Source organism: Equus caballus, chromosome 10 (assembly GCF_041296265.1).
Source record: "Equus caballus isolate H_3958 breed thoroughbred chromosome 10, TB-T2T, whole genome shotgun sequence".
Taxonomy (NCBI): Eukaryota; Metazoa; Chordata; class Mammalia; order Perissodactyla; family Equidae; genus Equus; species Equus caballus.
Window position 1 is genome coordinate 15515487 of NC_091693.1, and position 21667 is coordinate 15537153.

General features: G+C 42.9%; 1 protein-coding gene across 16 annotated transcripts in view; it reads right to left on the reverse strand.

The window, feature by feature from the left end:
- Window positions 1-2504: 2504 nt before the first annotated feature.
- ZNF112 (zinc finger protein 112) overlaps window positions 2505-21667 on the reverse strand; it is a 92593-nt gene continuing 73430 nt past the window's right edge. For 4 of the 16 annotated variants that reach the window (XM_005596334.4, XM_070224555.1, XM_070224556.1 and 1 more), the window contains exons 3-5: window positions 18772-18898; window positions 15155-15250; window positions 2505-5943 (exon numbers count right to left, since the gene is read on the reverse strand). In XM_005596334.4, coding sequence (XP_005596391.2) covers window positions 3446-5943; window positions 15155-15250; window positions 18772-18898 — 2721 coding nt within the window. In that variant the 3' untranslated portion in view covers window positions 2505-3445. Of the gene's footprint in view, window positions 5944-7501; window positions 7611-8086; window positions 10230-14634; window positions 14927-15154; window positions 15251-17807; window positions 18010-18771; window positions 18899-21667 lie in introns of those variants that run through there. The other 12 variants (XM_070224564.1, XM_070224562.1, XM_070224561.1 and 9 more) reach the window with 10 other exon arrangements.

Genomic DNA, 21667 nt, shown 5'->3' on the forward strand with positions numbered 1-21667 from the left:
CTCTGCCACTTTTCTCAGCTGTGTTGAGCCTGCTTATGAGTTCTCCAAAAGCATTGTTTGTGATAAATTTTATTTTCTAGCATTTCCCATTTGATTCTTTATTAATTTCCACTGAAACTCCCCCATCTGTTCACATATATTGTCTGCCCTTTTCAAGAGAGCATTTAACACATCAATCGGTCATATAAAATTCTCTGATATTTCCAAAATATGGTCATTTCTAAGTGTGGTTTTATTCATTAGTCAGCTGTCTCTTGGCAGAGGGTTGTTTGTTCTTTTTTTTAATCTTGTAATTTTTTATTGAATGTCAGATAACATGTGTCAAACAGTGGAGAGTGAAATAAATAGCATTTTTGCCTGGAACCGAGCACACCTGTTCTGTTAGGATGTTGGAGTTGGGGGAGGGTGTTGAATCCACCTGGTCAGGAGTTGGATTCTGTTGTTACAATAGTTATCTTCAGGGCACCACTTCAAATTTTTCTAATGTTACCTTGTGCTTGGGGTCGGGGCTGAAGTGCTGGGGGGTGTTTCTCAATGTCCCTACTACACCCTCAGCTTCTGGCATCCCTGTGCACCTGTGCCACAGAAGGATTCTCTTGCACAGAAATGCAAGAAATGGATTCCACATTCTTGCTGTTTTCCCAGTGCAGCCTGCTATTGCTTGTCACTAGGAGCAAGCTAGCCTATTTATGGGACCAGGGATGTTCTTAATTGCTTTGGTTCAGTCTCAGTCTCGAGTGAGGACTGTGGAGGTCAGAGATCTTGCGCATTCTGGGGAGCCAGGACTGCACAGCACTGAAAAGAGCAGCTCTCTTTCATCGGCTATAACCAAAAAAGCAGGTGATACTGCCACCTTGTGAGCAACCTGAAGACAAGGGTTCACACAAATGGACAGAGGCGAGAGAATTAAAGAAAAGCAATATAAAGTCCCCTTGACCAACTCAGACCCAAGTCTTACCCTGCCTGTTATCTTTTCATTTATGTGAACTGAGAAAAATTTTTGGTTTCAGCGACTCTGAATTACATTTTCTCTTACTTATAACTAAAAGCATCCTAACTGATAAAGCCACCATGAGCCCTCATGATCTTCCTTTGGAAGTGACGATAGTAAAGAAATACATTCGAAGTCCTGGATTTCTGATGATACTGTGTAACTTGAATTAGCACCCTGAAAGCCAGGCTAAGCGAGTGCCTTGGTCACCACCCATCCATCCAACAGGGGGAAGTCTAACAGAACAACTACGATGTGCCAGTTTATGGTACTCTTGAATTGCACTAGCACATTCTAGGCTGCAAGGGCTTTGAGACCTAAAGACATTTCACAGAACGATAAAGTTGCTGACACTTTACCTATATCCTCAAAAATCTAGAGAATTTTGAAAATTAACTTCAGGGGTTTTATTCTTTAATTTTGGCCATAATGCCATCTAGTGAAATGGAGCAATCGTATTATGAGTTTTTACCTCTAAGAGATAATATCTCAGCAGTTTATTACTTTAGTAAAATTGGTAAATGTTAATTGTACATTTTTTAAAACTTAAGTACACAAAAGAAAAAAGACTAAGCCAAAGTTTTCCAGAGAAAACTACTGTACACATGATGGTGAGCGATCTTTCATACATTATCTATTAAGGATGCATTTGAACACATAGGTATACACACGTTAACTTAGTATTAGGAAGGGACAGCCCACATTTTCACTAAACAATGTTTCCTTTCCTGTCATTTTAGGTCAATTCCATACTTTCTGTAGCTCCATATTATAGGAACATAGAGAAATTTATCCAAACTCTTAGCTATTTCCAGTTGAAAAATACTGGACTACCTCGTAGTACACATGCTTTCTCACTGTTAAAATTGCTTTATCATAAATTATTATCCCATGATTTCCAGATGGGTAAGCACATCTTACATTTTCATGTATATTCTATCACTCTTCTCTAAGAAGGTTGTATTTTTCACTCCCACCAACAAAATGCATTGTTCTTTTTTATTTATTGGCAACAGATGTTGCCAATCTTCCTCTTTTTTTTTTTTCTCTCCTCAAAGCCCCAGTACATAGTTGCATATCCTAGTTGTAGGTCATTCTAGTTCTTCTGTGTGGGACGCCACCACAGCACGGCTTGACAAGCGGTATGTAGGTCCACACGCGGGACCCAAACCTGCGAACCCTGGGCTGCTGAAGTGGAGTATGCAAACTTAACCACTACACGACCAGGCCAGCCCCCTACGCATTGTTCTTGAAGATAAAGACAAGCAAGGATAAGAAAATCCTATTCTAATAATCAGTACATTTGATAAAATGTTTAGAAAAAGTCAAGATTTGTCCTTTCCTTGTGTGAATGGGAGAAGTGTGGGGACAGAGAACTTGACAAAATTAAAGTCCTCTAAACTTGTCACACATCCTGTCTGAGGAGGTTTGACTTGAACAAAGGCTCTAACTCCCAGAAATCAGTTGGATCAAAAGGACTTTGATGGAAACAGGGAGACTAAAAAACCAAGCATTGTAATTTTCACATTTATTAAGAAAGTACTTCTCATTAGCAACCATTTCTGACTCTTTCCAAATATTACAGTAAAACTCTGCTTTACCACACAGGGCAGGGATAAAAATTCAATTATGAAAAATGCAGTCTTCCATTTTTGTAAAGTTAACCAAAAACATTGTTTATCAGTTTGTACTGTCATTTAAAGTGCACATACATGTACACAAACACACACACAAAGCTAAACTTAAATTGATAGTATACTGTATAGAAAGAGACCAAATGGTGAGAAATTCAGATCATCCTTGCTTAAGAAGGGACAAAGGATGGGAACCAATCCCAACAGGGTCACAACCAAATTCATGTAATTTCAGATTGCAATCTTGCTTGATGTTCGACATTTCAAATACTATTTATCTACTTGAAGTACTTATATTAAGGCTACTTGCAGGATTCCCACCCTCCCCCCCCCGCCCCCGCACCCCAAACACATTTTTAAATGATTTTGGGCGGGAGGGAAATGAGCTTAATAAAATTTTCAAACATGATACCTTTACAGGCTTTTACTCATTTAGCACAAGTACAGAGCACCTACCCTGAGGTATGGAATGTCACGGTTCTGTAGACTTAGCAGTGAAGCAAGCCCCTGCTCTCGTTAAGTGTACGTTCTAGCGGACGTGGATGTGGGCAGGCTCGCGCGTCCTGACCATAGTCTTATCTTCTATGAGCCCTAGTGCAGTGACCAGCTAGAGTCACGTGCAATGACTGAGGTTCGAGTTCTGGCAGAACCCCTCTCGTTAGATGTCTCTGCTGTGTAGTCTCCTGACCATTGTGAACATCGAGGACGGGCAGAAACATGGCATTTTCATTAAAGAAATTATTTTTCTACTCTAAGAACTCTAGTGAATGGAAAATTTCAGCTCCCATTTGAGGACTTCACAGCGAAACGGAACAGCACTTCACAGAACTTCATGTCTGTAAGGGTTCTCAGATGAAGGATAGCCCTTGCCATCCTCTTCGCTTTTATAGAACTTAGCATCACTGTGCACTCTCTGATGAATCAGAAGACCTGAGCTCCAACGGAAACCCTTCCCACACGCATCGCATTTGTAGGGTTTCTCTCCTGTGTGGACTCTCTGATGGGCCTGAAGGTTTGATCTCTGGCTGAAGCCCTTTCCGCACACCTCACACTTGTAGGGTTTCTCTCCAGTGTGGACTCTGTGATGGGCTTGAAGACTGGAAAACCCACTGAACCCCTTCCCACATTGTTCACATTTATAGGGCCTCCCCTCTGCATGGACCCTCTGATGAGCTTGAAGGCGTGAACTCTCACTGAAGCCCTTTGTGCACACCTCACACTTGTAGGGTTTCCCTCCCGTGTGGACCCTCCGATGTGCTTCGAGGCGTGAACTCTGGCTGAAGCCCTTCCCACACATCTCACATTTGTATGGTTTCACTCTAGTGTGGACCCTCTGATGACCCTGAAGGTACGCCCTCTGACTGAAGCCCTTCCCACAGACCTCACATATGTAGGGTCTCTCTCCAGTGTGGACACTCTGATGACTCTGAAGGTACGATCTCTGGCTGAAGCTCTTCCCACACTCGTCACACTGGTAGGGCTTCTCTCCTGTGTGGACTCTCTGATGGGCCAGAAGCGTTGAGGCCTTACTGAAGCCCTTCCCACATTCTCCACATTTATAGGGTTTCTCTCCAGTGTGGACTCTCTGATGAATTTGAAGATTAAAGCTCCAACTGAAGCCCTTCCCACACTCCTCACATTTGAATGGCTTTTCTCCAGTGTGGACTCTCTGGTGGCCCTGAAGGTGGGAACTCCGACTGAAGCCCTTGCCACACTCCTCACACTTGTAGGGTTTCTCTCCAGTGTGGACTCTCTGGTGGCCTTGAAGGTATGAATTGCGACTGAAGCCCTTCCCACACTCCTCACATTTGTAGGGTTTCTCTCCAGTGTGGACCCTCTGATGGGCTTGAAGGTATGAGCTCCGACTGAAGCCCTTATCACACTCTTCACATTTATAAGGTTTCTCTCCCGTGTGGACCCTCTGGTGAACAGTAAGAACTGATCTATGACTGAAGCCTTTACCACAGGCATTGCATTTGTACGGCTTCTCTCCACCGTGGACTCTCTGATGATCTTTAAGTTTTGAACTCCAATTGAAGCCATTCCTAAACTCCTTATAAGGTTTCTCTGCAAGGTGAATTTTCTGATGGCCTTGAAGATAGGCATTTTGGCTGAATTTGTTACCACAAACATAATATTTATATGGTTCTTCCCTGGTGTGGACTATCTGAAGGTCCTGAAGACGTGAGGCCAGACTGAAGCCATTCCCACACTCCTCAGAATTATAGGGAATCTCGTCCATGTGAACTCTATGCTGAAGGTTAAGATTTGAGGCACAAATGAAACCCTTCTCACACTCCACACCTGTGTATAGTTTCTCTTCAGCGTGCATTCTCTGATGGACTTGAAGACAGGAACTCTCATTAAAGACAGTCCCATTCTCCTCATATTTGTGGGGTTCCTCCCCAGTACGGACCCTAAAAATACTATTAAGGTCTAAGCTATGACTGAAGGCTTTCTCATAAACGGTGCGTCTGTAGGATGTCTCTCCTGTGTGAAGTTCGTAAGTGTCGAGAGGCGAGCACTGACTGAAGTCCTCACCATATTCACATTTACATGGCTTCTCCTCTGTATGGACTCTCCGATGGGAGTGGAGATGCGAACTCTCAGAGACACAGCCATCTCCTCTAGGAACACTTTGATGAATACGAAGGACTGAACTATAACTACAGCCCTTTCCACGTGGACTGTATGTGTGGGGCTTCCCTTCTGAGGGGAACTGCTGATGGATTTCAGAGCTGGCGTCATCACTGAAGGATTCTCTGTACTCATTAGGGGGATAGGGTTTTTGCCCTGTTCGAAGTAAGTCTTGATTGTGCAATGAAACCTTCATGATGTCTTCTCCACAGTCATGGCAGCTGTAGTTTTTCTCTGTTCGGTGTAGTCTCAGATTATCATTGTGATGTGACATCCAGCTGACGCTGTCACACTTACAGAAATTATTTTTCCTGGAAATTTGCTGACATCTACACTGATAATTACATGACTCTGTCAGATATGTTTTCCTCCAAGAATGCTGGGCTCTCCAAGATGGAAAGTCTTGGTTTGTTATGTAAGTGGAACCATCCTCTGCATGAGTCAATACATAGTTCTCATCTTCAGGAATCTGAATGGGTATTTCTGCCCAAACCTGGCAGGCGGAATCACCTTGTTTTGGCACCTGAGAAATATTCCCTTGAAAATTGTTCATGGAATCTTGACACCTCATTAACCCGCCTGCACCTTGCTGCCAGTTCTGCCAGGAGGAAAGCTCTTTGGGGGAAGGGCAGCTTAATCCCACTTCTCGAATACTCTCCATATGATGTTCATTCTTGGTTCCTATAAGGATAAAGAGAATTTAGACATATGTGCAAGTGAAGGCTTTTATTCGGAGACTTCACGATTTTGCACTTAGGTCATGACATAAAACTTCAATGAACTAGAGGAAGATTTATGTTACTATTTCTAAGAGTACTTAGAAATGGCTCTTCTTTGGCTACACCAGGAATATTAGTCGGCTCCACATAATTCAGGCTATCTATATGCCTTAAAATCAGGGCTTTGCAACACAACCTGGACATCAAACATGATGGCCCTGTTCAAAGGGCCTAGTGAAACCACACACAGTTATCACAGGTTCATCATAGGTTGCCTGGAGATCCCAAAAATAAAACAAAAGGGGATAGTCTCAAATTGGAAAGAACATAATTTCAAGTAGACAAATGCTTTATGTCCTGGTAGCTTTTCTTTTTTCTCCAGCACATGGGCATCGTAATGTTGATTGTTTGTTTGTTTGTAAGGAGATTGTGTGTAAACACTAGGCAGACAAAGGTAAACACAGACATTTAATCTATGGTTGAGCCTATCTCTAAGGAGCTATTTATCTTCATGAGAATAAGAAACTCTTCCAAGTTACTGTAAGCCGTTATCAGTTTAAACTCTTTTCGAAAGATATTTCGGGGGCTGGCCCTGCGGCCAAGTGGTTAAGTTCACGTGCTCTGCTCCGGTGGCCCAGGGTTTCACTAGTTTGGATCCTGGGTGCGGACATGGCACCACTCATCAGGCCATGCTGAGGTGGCGTCCCACATGCCACAACTAGAAGGACCCACAACTAAAAATATACAACTATGTACTGGGGGGATTGGGGGAGAAAAAGCAGGGGGGAAAAAAGGAAGACTGGCAACAGTTGTTAGCTCAGGTGCCAATCTTTAAAAACAACAAAAACCGATATTTCACAATTATCAAGGGCCCCGGTGCAGGTCAGAACGTGAAACACTGTGACAGAATTCAACTCCAAAGACAGAAGAAAAACATGGCGGCTGAGGGAGGCAAGCACAGCCAACATTCCCGGCACCTATAGGCGTCCTTTGAGGCAACTCATTAAACAAACCAAACTCAGTGAACACTGACTTTGGCTTGCCTCATTTGACTGGAAAATTACTTTCCTGTTCAGGGAATTTGAGGCAACAGAAGAGCTGAAGACAGACATGTCTGGGTGGAAATGGCTTGTCACTTAGCTACTGAAGCTCCGATTCTAAGCAGACAGCAGAGCCTCATATCCTGGGGAGCAGCATCCTCCCTGAGGACACCTGGTTCAACAGGGTTGAAGAAATGACGTATGAGCTTCCGACACCTGGTGGTACATTAATCCTCTACAGCATCCAGAATAGACAGCAGTAAAGGAGGATTTGTTTCCGTAACATGAATATAATCCTCAACAGGATAATTCTTCCTTACCTAATTGTGTTTGTCTCTCCACACTGGAATGTGTCAGTCACAAGGACAAGGACTCTGTTTTGCGCACTGCATTACCCTCACTGCCTAGAACATTCCTAGCCAAGAGGAGCTGCACACTGAGCATGTAACGAGCAGACCACAGGGAGTCACTCTCACTTACAAGACCAGGAGGGCGTGTACGTGTGTGCTGTTTTTCACGGGAAGGGAACTGGTGATGGCAATTCTGCTGCGAAGCTGGAAGGCCATGTGAGAGGTGGGGCTCTACTCAGGGTGTCACCTGCTGATGAGAAAGGCAAAGCTCACAGGAATCTCTTGTGGATTGTGCCTTTCCAATTTTTGAAATAACCTTTAAAATAGTGTATTTTTTCTTGTATAGAATCTTCCCCGTAGCCCCACCCTATCGCCAATTTAAAAAAAAAAAAAAAAGGGAAAAATAAAAGGCCACACTGATGACTGTGTGGCACTAGGCCCTGGGGCCATGCATGGACTGCAGGTGACACTTCATGGCATATCCATATGCACTCATCCCGGTGCTGCAAACAACGCTTAGAGATGACTCTGGTTTCTCAAAAGCAATGCTTTCAGTGATCACGTTAATATTTCATTACCTAAAGCTGAAATGAAGGGACATATTATAAGAGGCACGTCAGATAAAGTAAACAGCTTATATGTGAGAAGTTCGGGCTTCCAGCTAGAGTTAATCACAATGCTTATAGGGTTGTTTAGGCATCATCAAAACACTGACTACACATCCATAAAGATACAGTTTAATGTGTCACATCTTTGGGACGGATGTGGTGGCTTAAGGACATGAAAGCAGCTTGCTAGTCAAAGCCCAGTTTCTTACAAAGCAACTGTTTCAAGACAAATTTGTACATAATTTATGACATAAGAATCTCTCAAATACATAGGAGATTCAAGTTTCTTTCTGACCAGTGGTTTACTGTCAGAAGGAGAGAAGAAGAAGAAAAAAGGTCATTTCGCTTAGTTTCAGCCTCTTGTGGAAAAGATCACACATTTAACAACATTAACTTTAATTTCCTTTAGTCAACAGTGCATACTGAAACACCTTATTTGTCATTTCTTTTCCATATCTCAAATTTAAGTTCTATTTTAATATCAACGGTAGAGCGCTGATGAGAAATTGCGCTGTCAAATTTATAAGGGAACATTACTGATGGAGAAAATAAGCAGTGCAAAGAAAGAGCTCACTTGAAGTGACGAGAATGAGAATTTGCTTCATCTTCTTAGTAATCATGCTTTAGAGTTTGAGAAAGTCAAGCATTCCAGCATCTACATCAATTAATCAATAACAAAGATGTTATACTTATCATAAGTACCAAATAATTCCTTTCACAGTTAGCCATAATGAATGAAGAGGAAAAAAAAAAATCTCCATTTATTTTTTCTTTTTCTCTTCTTCTTCAACAGAAGCTACTCAAGAATATCAACTCAGGCAAATCAGACTGACAATACCCTGCATCCTTACTACACTTTTAGATAGTAAGGAGAAACTAAGGCATCTTCTGGACAGTAGACGATACAGTAAGGACAACATTTTGATTACAGACTAATGCTTGAGCGCTCTGCTGGCCACTCTCTCCACCACACCTGAGGTTCACCTCTCTCTAACAGAGTATATTTAACCTTTAAAGGACTTCCCGTCTGCCTCTGCTTCTTTTCCTCACAACAGAATGAGTTCTGTCTTTCTGTTTTGGAAGGTTATTAATTGTTGATTCAATTTCTTTAACAGCTATAGGCCTATTCAGATTGTCTATTTCTTCTCGTGTGAGTTTTGGCAAATTGTGTCTTTCAAGGAATCGGTCCATTTCATCTAGGTTATCCCATTTGTGGGCAAGGACATTGTTCATAGTATTCCCTTATTGTCCTTTTAATGCCCATAAGGTCTGTAGTCACGTCCCCTCTTTCATTCCTGATATGAGTGACTTATGTCCTCTCTCTTTTTTCTTAGTTAGCCTGGCTAGAAGCTTATCAATTTTATTCATCTTTCCAAAGAACTAGCTTTTGGTTTCATTGATTTTTCTATATTGATTTCCTATTTTCAATCTTACTGATTTCTATTCCAATTCTTACTTTCTTCTACTTTGGCTTTAATTTGCTTTTCTTTTTCTAGTTTCCTGAGATGGAAGCTTCACTGATTGATTTTGGATCTTTCTTCTTTTCTAACATATGCATTCAATGCTATAAATTTTCCTCTAAGCACTGCTTTCACTGCATCCCATATATTTTGATAAGTTGTGTTGTCATTTTCATTTAGTTCAAAATATTTCTAAATTTCTCTTAAGACTTCTTTTTTGACCCATGGGTTAGAAGTGTGTTGTTTAATCTCCATATATTTTGAAATTTTCCAGTTCCCTTTAAAATTATAGCATAAAATCAGCCAGCCTATCACAGACTGAGATCAGATGTCAGAACCACAACAACGATCAAAAAAGTCACCTAAAAATTATAGGAAAACAGTGATTATACATATGTGTAATTTAAAAAACAGATTTGTTGTATTTTATTAGCAACACGCCATTTTGCCCATTTGTTGTTTATGTCGGCAGTTAGTTAATGCAAATGCAGTCAGTTTCCTATGAAAAAGGAAATTCTGGCAAGGAATCGTAATGCTAGATCCACATCTGTTTGGCACATGTACGATATCACAAAATATTTACGAAAGCTGGCATTAAAACCTAAGGTTTAGTTAAGGCTAACATATAAAGTTACAGCACAGTTGCAGCAACTCTTAACACAGTGACGTTTTATATTCTACTTAAGCCATAAAAGAATTAAAATTATTGAAGGAACCAGCTGAGAGCAGCTGCCCTGAGACCCGCTGACAGGAACGGCAAGTTCTCTGTTCGGTGCCGGATAATTATTCCCTAAAGGAAGCAGAATGAAACGTGAGGAATTCTCGGGGACTGCCTCTTAGAAAAACACCCACTTCTCGGCTATTGTTTTTTTCACTGTGGGGAGTGACAGTCAACTTGGGGCAGAGAAGGAGGTTAGAAGAAACAGCATCTGTGAGAGATCGTTTAAAGATAACGCTGGAGAAACCTGGCCCACCAAGAGACTCATGGCATTAAAAAAAAATGGATGAGTGCTCTGAAACTAGGAAAGCTTCAGTGCTGAAAGAGCTTAATACACACTCTGGAAATACTCTGGTCTTAACTAAACGGAAAGTTCCTCTTCTGGGTTTCTGAAAGGTGCCCAAATGGTGGTCAGCCTCAGAGCCATCAGGACCAGATGAACTGTGCCATGGGGGGGAGTGTGTGTGCGTGTGCGCGTGTGTGAGTGCCCCCGTTGCTCCTGGTAATGAGCCTGTGGATGTTTTTCTCTAGTAGCTGAGAGACATAAAAATCTCACAATACACCTCCCGGTGGATTTGGAGTCTCAGGTCATGACCTTGCCATCTGCTCTAGCGTCTGTCATCCTGTCCCCAGACTTTCTAAGAGCCTGGACACTAGACAGAAATATCCACAGGGAAAGACAGGTATGCTTCTTCAGAAAGAAGAAATCTTGGGCAACAAGGATTTGCTAACAAAAACATGAAAGTGCATCCCTGGTGAGGGGGAGCACTCTCTCTCTGGGGAGGCAGCGTGGCAGGTTGCCAAAGGCTGTCCCGTGTGCTCACTGAGGCACAGAGCTCTCCTTTCTAGTCTCTTCCTGTGGAGCAAATCAAAACTGCCAAATACTTTCCTGCAAAGTTGAGTGGATTCAGATCTAGCTGGAACCAGCAAATTACCAAAAGGAAACAGAAGAAAGAGTAAGCAATAAGGTGCTCGTTGAGAGATGGAGACTATTAAAAGTAGGGATCTCCTGGTTAATACCATGGATGGTTTTGTAGAATTAGAGATGACATTGGGAAAGAAAAAAGAAAGAATTTGCAATGGGGAAAAAAAGAAAAGCCCCGAAGCCCTTGGTTTGCAGAGCAATGATGTTTTCACCAGTGTAGAGATGCTGGCCTGGCCGTATGGACCAGAAACGTCTCTTTCCATCCCTGCTAGGAGTTTCAGACTGCAGCAGAAGCAAGCAGCAGGGTTGAGGTCAAGGATCACCTTTCAGAGCCTCTGGGGACCGCGATGTGTCATGTCAGCAACAGCCACAGTTGGCTCTAACAGGTTGCTGATCCTGCACTTCTGATGGAATTGACCAGGCAATTCCATGAAAACAGATTTTGTTTGCTTATGTGGATTGACTAGTTGACTTTATGTAGACATGGATTACAAATCATCTGTTTGACTATAAGTACAACTATTTTTCTTATCACTTTCCAAATAGAAGACAAAATTTAATGGCTGGCATGGAAAGTTGTACTTTCTTTTTTCTTTTTTTTTGCTGAGGAAGATTCACCCTGAGTTTACCTCTGTGCCAATCTTTCTCTATTTTGTATGTGGGTTACTGCCATCACATGGCCACCAATGAGTGGCATAGGTCCGCACCTGGGAACTATGCCTGGGCACTGAACTGAACCACTAGGCCACAGGGCCAGCCCATGGGAAGGCTGTACTTTTGAAAACAGATTATGGAATATTGTCGTTGTATGTAGGCATTTGGAACGTACAGCCTATAATACTAATGGTTCACCACCATTAGTGAGGTTTGAAATCAACTTAGTAGATCGTGACATGCAATTAAAAAAAGAAGCTACAAAGGGGCTGGCCTGGTGACGTAGTGGTCAAGTTCACGCACTCTACTTCGGCGGCCTGGGGTTCCCAGTTTGGATCCCAGGAGCGGACCTACACACCGCTCATCAAGCCATGCTGTGGCAGTGTCCCACATGAAAAATAGAGGAAGATTGGCATGGATGTTAGCTCAGGGCCAGTCTTCCTCACACACACAAAAATAAAATAAAATAATTTGAAAAAGGACAGACAATATCAGAGGTGCATTGCGTGTCAGATATCACTGCATGGAATGTTTCAGATGTGCATACATCTGACATGTAAACATACACAGGTCTGTAAGGTTACATTACATACTGAGGGTCGTGCCCCAAACAGTACGAAAACCACCGGTCTAAATAGCTGAGGAAGGCATAAAATTCATACCAATCACAACGTTCAAATGCAAAGTTCATTTATAGAAACTTGGAAAAATACCAGTAGGTACGTTTGCATCTCTTGGTTTCACGCCTACAAGAAGGTTCAAAATAGAAGGAGCCAATTTCCACTTGAAAAATATCCTTTCTCTCCCTCAGGATGTATGAGACTGCAACTTCCTCATTTCTAGGTTCTAACCTTCACCAGTTGAAGATTATACACTAGATCTTACTGATACCCATTAATACACTTGATCTTAATACACTCTCGTTTTCGGAAAGGGAATAAAAACAAAGATGCTACTCTTCTTAACTCTTGTTTCTCTGACTTTGACTCTTCCTTGCCTGGCATGGAAAAGGGCACGCAGGGAATCTGTGTGGATGCTGACTTTGGAAGAGATGGATGGGCTGCAATTTGGGAAATCCTGCGAGGAAATGGATAGTTTAGAAGCCATTACTTGTTGACAACTTTCTCTTTCCTAGTGTAAATGGAAACAGAGGTATTTCTTCTATAGCAGCTCTGCCAAGAGAGTGGTTGTAAGAATCTTTATTTTTTAAAATTTATTTTATTATTTTATTTTTTTGAGGGAGATTAGCCCTGAGCTAACTACTGCCAATCCTCCTCTTTTTGCTGAGGAAGACTGGTCCTGAGCTAACATCCGTGCCCATCTTCCTCTACTTTACATGTGGGACGCCTACCACAGTGTGGCGTGCCACGCGGTGCCATGTCCACACCCGGGATCTGAACCGGCGAACCCAGGGCCGCTGAAGCAGAATGTGTGAACTTAACCACTGCACCACTGGGCCAGCCCGTAAAAATCCTGAATTTGAAAATGTTTCTTTGCCCAAGTCAATTAAGTCAGCCCCCATAGGCTGCAGGAAAGCCCATGGGGAATAACCGTGTCTCTTGGTCACAAGTCCAGTTAAAGCTCAGTAAGGAATGGCTTTCCACTTTGAATCTCTGAGTCAACAGGTAATTATGGCAGAGAAATAAAATCACTAGTACCCAAGGACATTTGCATTGGGGGTTTTACTGCTGAACTTTCCGTATTAGTTTTAAAAAAAAAAAGGTAAAGAAATAAGTTAATGCCCATCAATTGGAGAATAGCTAAATGATACATGCTATAGCCACATGTTGGAATATTATGCAGCCATGATAAAAAAAAAATTTTTAGAAGAGTTGTAATTTGAACTGGGAGGGATTTCCCCAAAGTATCATGAAGAAGAAAAATTGGTATATTAAAAATAAGAACGTATATTATCAAATTTTTGCATTAATGAAAGGTATATAAACATGTTAGGTATATAAGCATGTAACAAAACAAGAAGATATTTTAAAATCTGACACCTGTTCCTACAGATGCTATAATGCAGGGGGACTGGCGCACTATGGGCCTAGGCCCGTTTTTGTTCAGCCCCGGAGCTAAGGATAGTTTTTACACATTTCCTTAAACGGTGTAAAAAAAAACAAAACAAAGAAGAATGTGACAGAGACCACATGTGGCGGGCAAAGCCTACAATATTTACTACTACTTTAGAGAAAAAGTTTGCTGACCCCTGCTCTAAAGACTGTATTGTGTGATGTATGATCCTGAATCTTAACTGAGAGGGCAACAAAAAATTATAGAAGTGAAATAATTTGTTCTGAAATTTTCTATTGACTCTTTTTCCTACCCAGGAGCATCCTTATCTACACAGATGTGACAGTGGCTTTTGATGTCAGAGTCTCAAGGACTCAAGAAACATTACCGAAGTGTTTAGACTCACGTAAATGTCCAACCTGAAAATTCTCCTTCAAAACTGTAGCTGGGTCAAGGTTTAGGTGTTGGAGGATGGGGAGGGGAGAGGAGAGGCTAGAATGGGCAGATACAGAGCTGGGAATAGAAATGAGAAAATTAACACAAGAGTGTCTCACTTGAAATTGCTGCATGGGAATGGTCAATTATGCTGGCACTGATCAATTCTGATACTTACCCTAGTTGATTGGCTTTTTTTTTTTTTTTTTGGTGAGGAAGATTGGCCCTGAGCTAACATCTATTGCCAATCTTCCCTCCCTTTTTTCTTGTCTCCCCAAAGCCCCAGTACATAGTTGCATATCCTAATTTTAAGTCCTTCTAATTCTTCTATGTGGGATAACGCCACAGTGTGGCTTGATGAGTGGTGTATAGGGTTCGAACCAGTGAACCCTGGGCCACTGAAGCGGAGCACCCGAACTGAACCACTATGCCACCGGGCTGGCCCCCTGATTGGCTATTCTTCTTCTTTTAGTAATAATGGCTACCTGTCTATGAATCCTCAAGGACACCTAAACAGTCAAGAATCAGGACAGGCATTCATCAGATGACAAACACCACTGTGGAGTATCCTTTGATTACACGGATTTATTCTACATCTATTAGCTGTCTGAAGGAGGACTGGCAACAACGAACACCAGGCATCTATTAACCAATTCATTCACTCGAGGCAGAGAGAAAAGCAAGCAGGTCTGAAGCAGGAGCATAAATGACAGGTCTGATGGGCAGCAACGAGGCAGTGCGGCTGGAACAGAATAAATGAGTAAAAATAAAAAACAGCTAAGAATAAGGAAAGCTAGAGGGGCTTGAGGAGACAGACCCCTTAGGGCCTAAGAGGCCAGCCTACGTACTTCCGATTTTACTGTGTGTGAAACAGGAAGGGCTGGGAAAGCTGGGACAGAGACGCCACCTGCTCTGACCCATGCTTCAGGAGGGCCTCCTGGCTGCTAGGTCACTGCTACACGCTTCTCACCTGAACACCCATCTCTCCAGGTTTCTGTCTCCATCATCGAAAGCTTTTCTTCTCTCTCCAACTGGAATATGAGCTCTGGTTTGAAGGGCTGATTCCCTGTAAAAAAAACAGGGAGAGCAGAAGTTTTAAATTCTGACAAAGTCCAACTTTTCTTTTTCTTTTATGAATCATGCTTTCGGTGTGACATCTAAGAACTCTTTGCCTAACCCAACATCACGAAGATTTTTCCTATGTTTCCTTCTACAAGTTTCTACACTTATATCTCACACTCGATCTCTTATCCATTTTGAGTCCATTTTTCGTGAGGTTTGAGGGAGGCATTCGATGCCTCCTGGGGTCCGGTGTCTCAGCACCATCTGTTGAACAGTCTTCCTTCTCACTGAGTCGCCCTGGCCCCTGTGACATGTCTGAAATAGTTTCAGAATTGCTTCTCCCCTGTGACAACCATAAACACACCCACCAAAAAGTGTTCAGGATTGCATTTCATTCTCCCACCCCCGCCGACGGCACCTCAAACTAAGGGTACATCGACACACACTGTGCTCCTGAGCTCCTCCCGGGAGTCCTGTGTTTGCTCTCTTCCATGTGGTTACAGTATTCACTTTGATTATAATTCACTCCTTCGCTGCAGCTTTCTTTGAGTTTTAGATTATCAGCCCTTTGCATTCTTACTGGATTGAATTTTTATAATGTGTTGAACGAACGTATTCTCAAAAGTCCAAACTAGACTAAAGGTGTCCTGGGACTAGTGTCACTCTCTTGCACATCCTTCCCACACTGTCACCTCCCACCCACTGTGAGAAAGTAACTTCGTGATTTTCTGATTAACCCTTCTAGTCTTTCTTCTTCTAAGGACAAGCAGATACACATATATTGAGTTATTTTCCCCTCTTTCTTGCACAAATTGCAGTATACTATTAATGCTCGTTGTCACCTTGCCATCTTTAGGGAAACTTCCTAGAGGTGAACTGCTGGCAAAGGGTAAATGCACCGTTTTGTGAGATACAAGCAAACTCCCCTCCTGAAGGGCTGTATCATTCTGCATTCCTACTTTCAATGCTGGAAAGTGCCTTATTCCCCACAGCTTGGCCCAAAAAAGTAGTGTTCAGTTTTTAAATTTTTGCCAATCTCATGGGTGAGAAATGGTCTTTCAGTATAATTTTAGTTAACATCTTATTTTGAATGAAACTGAACATCTATTCATGTGTATATGTGAATATATTTATATTCACATATAAATATGTACTTATATGTGCATGTATGTATATGAACGTATGTGTGTATCCACATACATGCACGCACACACGCCTGCCTCCTAGCTCTGTCCTGAGACAAGAAACAGATATCACAGTGGCAATGACAATACTTAGCATCCAGACCTTGGTGTGAATGCCGCTCCCCAGTAAAAGGAATGGATGATTCCAGAGCTGGGTCCAAGTAAAAGGTGAGCACAGAACATCATGCTTTGCCATAAGTGAGGAAGTGCTCAAAAGAACGCTGGGGGCACGTCACAGGCACAGGAGTCAGTCAAAGGGGCCAGATTCAGGATAACTTTAGCACCAAAATAATTACAGTAGTAAATTATAAACTATTTTTAAAAACAATTCACAAGTCCCTACAAACTATCCTGAGAAGGAGTGGATAAGGCAAGAATCAGCGTTGGTTGCTACATCTAGCAGAATATCTGTGTGTTCTGAAAGTGTCACCCTATGACGGCAAGAGGAAAATGGCAGTCATTTCATAATGGAGAAACTGGACAACACCTTGACTGGGTGACCAAAGTTAACATCACCCATGAGGGACAGACGGTGTGCCACTAGATGTGACATCTCAAAAGGACACACCATTACCTGCTGGAAGGAAGGTTCCAGCGTAACGGATCATCTGAATCTAATTATGAGGAAATACTAGGAATGTTCTATGAAAAACGGGGGAGGGGCTAAGACTACTCTTCAAAAATGTCACTGTCTTAAAAGAGAAAGACGCTGTGGAAGAGTTCCCAATTAAAGGAAGTTAAAGAGACATGACAGCTGGACTAGACTACACTAGACCTTGCCCTGGAGGGAGGAACATACGCTTGAAGGAATCTAATTGGCTCTCTTCACAAAATTAGAGCATAAATGACAGATTGGATGAAAGCGTTCTACCTGCACTGGGGATATGTGAGAGCACGTTCCTATTCCTACAAAATGCACTGTTCAGCAAAGAATTAGCCTGGCCCAAGGAGAGGTCGCTCTGGCCCCCCTGTCCTGGCACGTGATCGCAAAGCCCCTGGAATGTTGGCCTCATAAGAGTCTTTTTGTGCCTGAGTCCCGGGGCCACACCAGACAGCTTAACAATGTGAGTTATGCGGGGGGCGGGTGCTTTGGACCATGTGCTATCGGTTTGATTTTCAGGAGGGCTGGAAACTAAGGTCAGCCACACAGGTGTCCAACCACATCCACATGACTGAGCCCCAGTAAAGCTCTGGACAGGGGCCAGCCCAGTGGCATAGCAGTTAAGTTCGCATGCTCTGCTTGAGTGGCCTGGAGTCCACGAGTTTGGATCCCAGGCGCAGACCTACACACCAACATCAAGCCATGCTGTGGTGGCGTCCTACATACAAAACAGAGGAAGCCTGCACAGATGTTAGCTCAGGGCCAATCTTCCTCACCAAAAGAAAAGCTCTGGAAACCAAGGCTTGGGTTGTAATACTCCATGTGTACTGTCACACATCTCTGCTGGGAAGAGTGAGAGCTGTTCAGAACTCCACTGGGAGAGTGCAACTGGAAGTCTGCGCTGGAAACTCTCCTGACTCTGCCCCAGGCGCCTCTTCCCTTGGATGATGTTAATCTGTATCCTTTCCATGTAATACACTGTAACCGGGAGGATAACAGCTTTCAGTGAGCTCTGAGACTCCTTCTAGCAAGTTATCAAGCCTGAGGTCCGTCTTGGGGACCCCCGAACTTGCAAAAAGCGTCAGAGTGAGGATAGTCTTAGGGACCCCTGAACTCTGCATATACACTGAGAGACAAAGGGTTGTGGTGTATGTAAATTACCTGCAAATGGTTCGGAAAAAAAATACTATGAATATACATACGTGTTCATATATATATATATGTGTGTATATATAGACACACACACAAGTATATATGGAGAGAGAAAGAACATGAGCATAAATGATAAAGCAAATGGGGTAAAATGTCACTATAGGTGAATCAAGGTAAAAGCTCCATGGGCGTTCTTGTTCTGTATTTTTATTTTCATAAACTTTCTGTAAGTTTAGAGTCATTTACAAATACATCTTTAAAGCAAAAAATAAAATACCTCCAAAAATCGAGTTAACAACAGTCACAGTTACTGGCACCCTAAAAACAAAGAAGCTGGAGTGACCCACTCAATGGATCTGACGACAAACCAGTGGGGCAGGACCACAATGTGCCCATTTATAGTTCAAGGACAGATTTTCATCTGGACGGAAACATCAGGAGCATCTCGTCTGTGTTGCACAGGGATTATTAAGGTCTCTTTAGTGCCCAAGCTCAGAGAATGATTTTGGGAGTCCCAGGGCTTCCGACAACCGAGCACACAGACACCCCGGGAGGCTGACACTGAGCACAGAGGGCGCCTGTCCTCACCCACAGAGAGCAGGTTCTGGAAGTTCTCCAGCATCACGTCCCGGTACAGCTGCCTCTGGGTGGCATCCAGCAGCCCCAGCTCCTCCTCCGTGAAGGCCACAGCCACGTCCTCGAAGGTCACCGGCTCCTGCAACACCAAGCACACGGAGACTCTGGTTATGGAAGAGGGGCGGTCCTGGGACAGCGTAAAGGATGGGACGTTCCTCTGGATTCTAAGGCGCCCGAGTCAGATTCAAGGAACTGCCTTCTGCTTGCCTTCACACTGCTAATTCCACCCACCCACAGGGCGGCAGGAACAGAAATGCTTGTGCCTTCAATGGCTGCCTTCCGTTAGCACGCCCACAGCTAAGTCCCAGAGCTCTGCTGCATCACGGACTGCCAATATTTTTTAATCATTAACAACGTCATTTACCCCAGAAAAGCTTTACTTCCAACAGTGTGGGATGGAGTCTGTGTCCCGTTTCACACACACATCCCACTTGTTTGATTTGTCAAATGTACAGGCTATCGGTCCCCCTTGCTGTTGAAGTACGTGCATCACCGTCCGTGCCCCATCTGGACTGCGGCGTCTGTGGTGGCCTGGTCTGGGCACAGCTCGGAGCCTGGCTGCCCGTGTTCACGTTGGAACGCTCTGCCCCAGGCTGGCTGTGTGACCTTGGACAAGTCCCTCACCCTGTCCTCATGTGCATGCTGATGCCTCTACCATAGGGTACCAGTCAGAAAATGAGTGACTATACGTAAAGTACTGAGGAACGGTGCCTGCAGCACAGTAAGTACCTGATGAGTGACAGCTGCTATTATGATTATCATCATCATCCTCTCTGTCATCCTACTTCAGGGCTGCACAGTAATTCGAGGAACTGATGACCTAGACTATAGTGAGCTGATCCAGATAATGCACGCTTACTTAGTTTATCTATTACAAACAATGTTGCAAAAAAAATCCTTTCACATAGACCTTAGTCCCTGGAACTCGGCTGATTATCTTCCTAAAATAACTTCCAAAGAGTAGAAAAGGAAATGTGGAAGAATAATAAACTTTAAAGTTTTTGAAATCATAATGGCAGGTGTTTCCTCCAAAAAAAATTTCCAACTTCTTCTTCCAAGAAAGCATAACCCCCTAAACCTCTATACCTGGCCAACACTGGACACGAATACTTTTTTTTTTCCTGAGGAAGATTAGCCCTGAGCTAACATCTGCCACCAATCCTCCTCTTTTTGCTATGGAAGACTGGTCCTGAGCTAACATCCATTCCCATCTTCCTCCACTATATGTGGGATGCCTGCCACAGCATGGCTTGCCAAGCGGTGCCGTGTCCGCACCCGGGATCCGAACTGATGAACCCCGGGCCACTGAAACAAAACGTGCAAACTTAACCGCTGCGCCACTCGGCCAGCCCCTGGACATGAATAGTTTTTTTTAAATCTTTGATAATTTCAGAAGTAAATTTTGGAAGCAAAAGCCAGTTATTTAGAAAAACTTTCACAGCTGATTAGTAATGATCACTCTTCATATTGGCTGGTCACCTCTACTTCCTGTTTTATAATAATATTCATTTGGGGGACATTCGGGCCTTTTCTTCCACGTATGCGGTAAATATTTTTCATTCCCCTTTGCTGTTTATCTTGTAACTTTTGGCTGCAGGGAAATCTAAATTTTCATATGAAGGCTGTGCAACATTGCACTTGTTCTGGCTGGAGCTCCAAACATCACGCCTCAGGCCCTGGTCTGTGAACGACAACCCTGGCTTGGAGTGCAGTCTTTCTGCCTCTCTCCCATCCTCCTGATCCAGAAGGCAAAGGCTGTGGAGTCGGCAGGACGCTTGTCTTCTATAGGAACCTGAGTAGGACTTGAACTTACAGGAACCACTCATCTTCATGTGATGATTCTAAATTCCTTCTGAGCAGCGAGAAAAGTGACAGATAGAAAGTGCCTGCTTGTCTGGGAGCAGGACTAAAATCTTTAAATTAAGTACCTGTATTGTTTTGTTTTGTTTTGCTTTTTGCTGAGCAAGACTGGCCCTGAGCTAACATCTGTGCCAATCTTCCTCTCTTTTGTATGTGGGACGCCACCACAGCATGGCTTGACGAGCAGTATGTAGGTCCACACCTGGGATCTGAACCCATGAACCCCGGGCGGCCGAAGCAGTGCATGCGAACTTAACCACTATGCCACCAGGCTGGCCCCATTAATAAAATAAATTAATACACGAAGAGTGAAACACACGAAGGCACACGGACACACACATAGGAAGCTTCAGATACTGGGCAGAAAGAATCGAGCGCTTTTTGTATGACAATGTCTAATGCTATTTTTCTCCAAGTTCAGCTTCACTGTGATCCTGTCAGATAAGACCATCTTTTAGATATTCTTTTTATAAAGGCCCTGAGGCACCACTTAGGAAAAAAAAATCCTCAGGAACTCAAAAGCTTGTAAATGAGGTAGAGTTAAAAAGGGAAGGAGGTATGACTCACTGAAATAACAATAGATGACAAAAATTAAGCACAATAAGATGTTAGCTCAGGCCTAATCTTCCTCATGCAAAAAAGAAAAAAAGAGAGAGGAAGATTGGCAACAGATGGTAGCTCAGGGCCCATCTTCCTCAGGAAAAAAAGAAAAAAAACTGTGCTATAATTTTAAGTGAAAAATAAAACCAAATCAAAATTCTATGCATTATTGCAAGTATAGCTGTGAATACATATTAAAAATAACCCTTGAAAAAACAGGCGATTTGTAAGCAGGGTAATAATGTGCGGGTTTTTTCATGTTTTTGATTTCTATTCTCTTTTACACTACTATTTGTAAAATGAAGTGACAATAAATAAAAACTGAAAGGAAATTTTAAAAAGGAAATAAACGAGCATGGCACATAAATGGTATTAAATGTCTGCTGTC